The sequence below is a fragment of the Patella vulgata genome, chromosome 4 (genome assembly GCF_932274485.2).
Source record: "Patella vulgata chromosome 4, xgPatVulg1.2, whole genome shotgun sequence".
NCBI lineage: Eukaryota > Metazoa > Mollusca > Gastropoda > Patellidae > Patella > Patella vulgata.
This window is the reverse complement of record NC_065882.2, coordinates 19,891,144-19,895,973: the sequence shown is the minus strand read 5'-3', so window position 1 is coordinate 19,895,973 and position 4,830 is coordinate 19,891,144. Positions and strand designations below refer to the sequence as shown.

The window sequence follows — 4,830 nt, the reverse complement described above, 5'->3', positions numbered from 1 at the left end:
TGACCCTATAATGGTCTTTATTGCCTTGGTCTCAATAGAAAACGATCCTTGGTTTTGTGCTAGGAGACCCACTTATAGTCTAGATCATTTATTACAATCCATTTGGTTGGCCAAACAATAAAATGTATTAATTCATAGCTAAAGACCCCCACGTGCACGTCATGTGGCAGTGTGGGATATATTGTAGTCTTAATCACCATGGACACAAGGTTAGAGAAAAAAATATTTCATTATATTTTGTTATCTAGAATGGATTATCCCGTGTAACCATAAACCGCTTTTCGTTCAAATTGTGATCCACTGAAATCCGATAACAACAAAAGAACAGAACAATTACTGACCGATTTGTACTGCTTTAAATGAACGGCCTACAATTCATTTACAATCAAATATTTAAAGGCTTGATCTAGGTAGATAACTTGATTGATTTAAATTTTAAACACTACCTTTTCAGATTAGAAGGATTTGCTTAATACACATTGATTGGACCAATGATAAAAGATAGGGGCATATACATTTTTGATAAGGTCAAGTCAAACTTAAAGCAGCACTCTCACTCTCGCCAGCAAAAAAAGAAAAGAAAAAATATGCGATTTCACTAAGCATGTGCACATAATATGAATTCCATATTCATTAATCAATTTCTATGATGAAGAAGTTTTCTTTCGTCTTGTTTTAATCAAATAATTTGCACTCCTACAATATGAAGGTATATTGGAGGTCTTCATGACATTATATTTATACGTGGCTCAAAGTAGTTCACTTCTTAGAGCTTGCATAATTAGGAGAGTCCTGAGTTATTTTGAAGTTACAGATAAAAATCATGTGGGGAAGGTGATAGCGCCGCTTTAATTGGTACTATTATATATTTAAAGGATTCGCATTCTTTACATGCAATTCGAACATATATCAGCTTGTTATCTGCTATTTTGCTTGCATATTTAAATTTTGTAACAAAAGGCTACATAATCAAGACTACAGATTGTTACTAGTGTACGATGACCTTGACATATTTATATGACGGTATGTAATAGAAGTTAAACGCACACACTATTAATTGGTATTCATGTAGTCACACGTATAAAACAAACTGTACACCACATATTCAATAGGTATATAAACCTAAATCTTATATAGGTAATAACGCGGTTATAGGTTCAATGGGATAATATACCATTTCATATATAATATAAGTACAATGTATACTGAATAAGATTAACGACCGTGTAATCCAATAAGACAAAGGATTAAATGAAGTAGATTATTATATAGTGATTTTTTTTATGCTATGAGTTACCGAGATAAAGTACTTCATTAGAAACAGAACCACATAGAAACAAACACACTATTTGTAGGACAGTTGTTAAAGGTAGGTGACATTTTTATTATTTAAAAATAACTTATAGATATCCTATGTACCTCTTGCATATTAATAGTAAAGGTATATCGTATTGACGGGTAGATATCAGTGTGGACGATATTAAATGAATCACATTAAAGCCTGGATGTGCCAGATATCAGATAGGCATTTTCATTATTTAGATTAAACAAAATTAGGCTTAGTGAGTAAGGGGATGGCGCACGAATCGATCTCGAGATCGTCCAGCGTGGTTTGCCCTTGACAGTTTGAATCTAATTGCCGTCCGGGAAAATTTTCCTTCATAGTACACTGTATGGCGTATATGCCCATTTTCATTAACCTGGTACGACATATTCTTATTTCGAATTCGAACTGTCAGGGGTTCTTTTACGTGCACGCCAATGTTTACACGGGACCTCGGTTTTTCGTACCATCCAAACGGCTAGACACTCTCCTTGCCAGACCCTCCTGACAAGAGGAAACCGCGTTGTATAGTCTGGACGTTGGAACAATAAGAAAAGACTTAATATCAAATATCACCACTTTTGACAACATGTTCTATATTATAGTGAAAAATAATATATAAAATGTCTTCTAATTTTCAGCATTTGGAAAACAAAAACACACAATGGATTTACCACCTATGGCCAAACGATTGGTAAAAACTGCTCTTCACCAGGCTGTGCTGGATTGTCGTCTGCACCAAGTCAGACTTTTGGTCTCAAAACATAATGTCAACATCGATTCCAGGGATCTTAATGGTAGAACGGCACTTATGTTGACCTGTTTCATCGAAAATGAAGACCTTGGTTACAAAATGGCGAAAATATTTTTAGAGGCTGGAGCTTTTATGAACATCAAAGACAATTTAGGACGAACAGCATTAGGGTATGCTTGTATGAATGGGAAGGAGAAGATCGTAGCTAAGATATTATCCGAGGATATTTTGGATATAAACGAACCGGACAATGATGGCAATACACCGTTACATCACTCTTGTCTCTGCGGTAATCCCCGGATTGTGGAAATGTTAGCAGACACTTATCTCAAATACGGACTGAACATTGACCGAAGAAACACTTTAGGTTATACAGCTTTGTTGATATGCTGTAAGAACGGCCATTATGCATCGGCTTATGTTCTCTTGACCAAAGGCAAAGCTTCGCCAACGCTCAAAGACAATGAATATTACTTAAATGCTGGAGATTGGACGAAGAAGAGCTACGAAATCAAGACTGTTGGATCTAGAGCTCTAACGGGGCAAACTTATGGTAACCGCGCTGCTCAACAATTTGCTATATCGTTCGCTCGACAGAGTAGGATGTACCACCAATCTTGGATACCTCTCTGTCAACATGGTACCCACACAGTGTCTCAGTCCCTCGATAGTACTATGAGATTACCAACTGTCTGTAGGCAAAACGTAATTGAGAAGAATTTAGATGAGAACTTGATAGATGGGCACGATGCCAGGAGGATGTTACTTAGTGAAATTAACGAATCAGAATCGAGACGTCCAAAATCGGATAAACCAGGATCAGTCAGATGGGCAATGGGCGCCCCCTCTACTGCGAAATTACGGAGTCTTGCGGTAAGCAATCCAAATGCCCATATACCCGACATGTTAACAATCTTTAAGGCCTACTCGGAACAATATCAGCCAGATTGGCGCCAATTAACTCCTCGTGATCAAAAGCCTGTTACAACAGAAGCGGAAATGACATCAAGTAAAGTACAATGTGTGGAACCGGTAGTGAACAATGAGTGCATTTTACCTCCTATTGGAGAGTTGGTGGCCATGTAACAGACAACAATATTATGAATAAAAATAAACCATTTACTTGTTATATTGTGAGAACAATAACAAAATGCTAAACAAAACCACACGCTGTTACAATAACATTTACAATAGTTTTAAAACATGGCTTATTTGTCAATACACATTTTTATTAATGGACGGAACAATGGCGGAATGTTGACGATGGCGACTTGAAACTAATGTAGACAATGACTCCTCTATTTATAAATAACAAAAAAAATTCTCCTCACTAATTGCTGTCGTGCAAAAAATAACATTTTGTTGTCAAGGTGTTTTTCTTATTTTCGTTATTCACAATTTACCTTTGTGGAATTAAAATCACCCCTTATTACTTCCTATCTATGCTCTATTTTGGGATAAGTGTTAACATTTGAGTGATTAAACAACTTTAAAAAGATAAATGCAGCAAAAGAAACTTTTGTGACAGGAACATGATTTGCAGAGGCCTAACAGACTAAAAATTTATTTTATGATTTTTCTTCGTTTTGTATGTATTTGTATTTGTGATTTTAATTTATTGGAATGATGAGATATAAAGTATAAAAATATGAACGAGTGTTGGGCATTAATGAAAGCCGGTGGTCAATTAATGTCAAATAATGAAATCCTTTGGTTGGACATAAATCTAGACTCCGGTTACAAATTTGAATTAGAACTATATATAATAGAAGAAGCTATAAATTGATTATACCGTTTTTTAATCACACGTTATGTAAATATCCAATGCTGATAATTATTTAACCAATTCATCAATTCAAATTTCAAAATTTATCTTTATTTTTTTTATTTTTTTTTCCGTCCAATTCCTCACTTACATGGAAATAATTACCTAAATGTGACGGTGACCTTGATATTGGATGTGGTTTATACTTGTTATATAACATCATTTGGTGCCCAGCTTTGTTGCATGATAAACTTGAATGGTTATACGAAGAGAAAGTCGTTTTCTCGTTCATGCTGGATAGTTTGTGTTTGTTTTCTAAAAACATCGTCAAGTGTGGCAACAACATGATAAAAGAGATTCGCCAAACTTTCAGGATTCCTTGACTCTTGTCTTTCAGATCCATATTAACCACTTTGTTACAAACGCTGTGTTGTGAAAATACCATCGGGTTCAACTAAGATATTAATACGCCATTGCTGACATGTTGTTTGTATATTTTAGATTTGATATTTCCCAATACCGCACACGGCCGCCATCAATCGGCCATCTTGGACACAAACAGTTACCAATATTTAGAAAACTTTTGGTGGTCGTAAATTTTATCTACTACAAATATCAACAAACATTGAGTGTCGGATAAGTCGCCGTGTTTGTTTTCGTAACCCGTAGCCAATAATATTTATCTCGTTTTGTCACGAGAAAGAAATAACCAAAGGCTAAATCTCGCGAAAACTCAAATAACCCGAGATTCCCTAAAGAGCGCGTGCCATACGATTACCATACCGTTGAGATCATGGTAGAAGCTAAAGTTAGGATATCTCTCACGCAAATACACAACCAATTTACCGTTATCGTGTCATCTGTACTACCATGACGCTTGGTGTTATTTCATTTTATTTGTATAATCTTTAATTAACACTACTTCACACCGGTGTAATATCGTCTCAGCTTCCTCTTCAATAAATATATCATATTTCACTCGACACC

At 35.5% G+C, this 4,830-nt stretch overlaps 1 protein-coding gene across 1 annotated transcript; it reads left to right on the top strand.

Moving 5' to 3' along the window:
- The first annotated feature begins 1,048 nt into the window (after nucleotides 1-1,048).
- On the top strand, nucleotides 1,049-3,742 carry LOC126817456 (receptor-interacting serine/threonine-protein kinase 4). Its single transcript, XM_050544442.2, has 2 exons — nucleotides 1,049-1,369; nucleotides 1,966-3,742. Exon 2 carries the CDS (start codon nucleotides 1,989-1,991, stop codon nucleotides 3,162-3,164), a length of 1,176 nt encoding a protein of 391 aa, XP_050400399.1. The 5' UTR covers nucleotides 1,049-1,369; nucleotides 1,966-1,988; the 3' UTR covers nucleotides 3,165-3,742.
- Nucleotides 3,743-4,830: the final 1,088 nt, after the last annotated feature.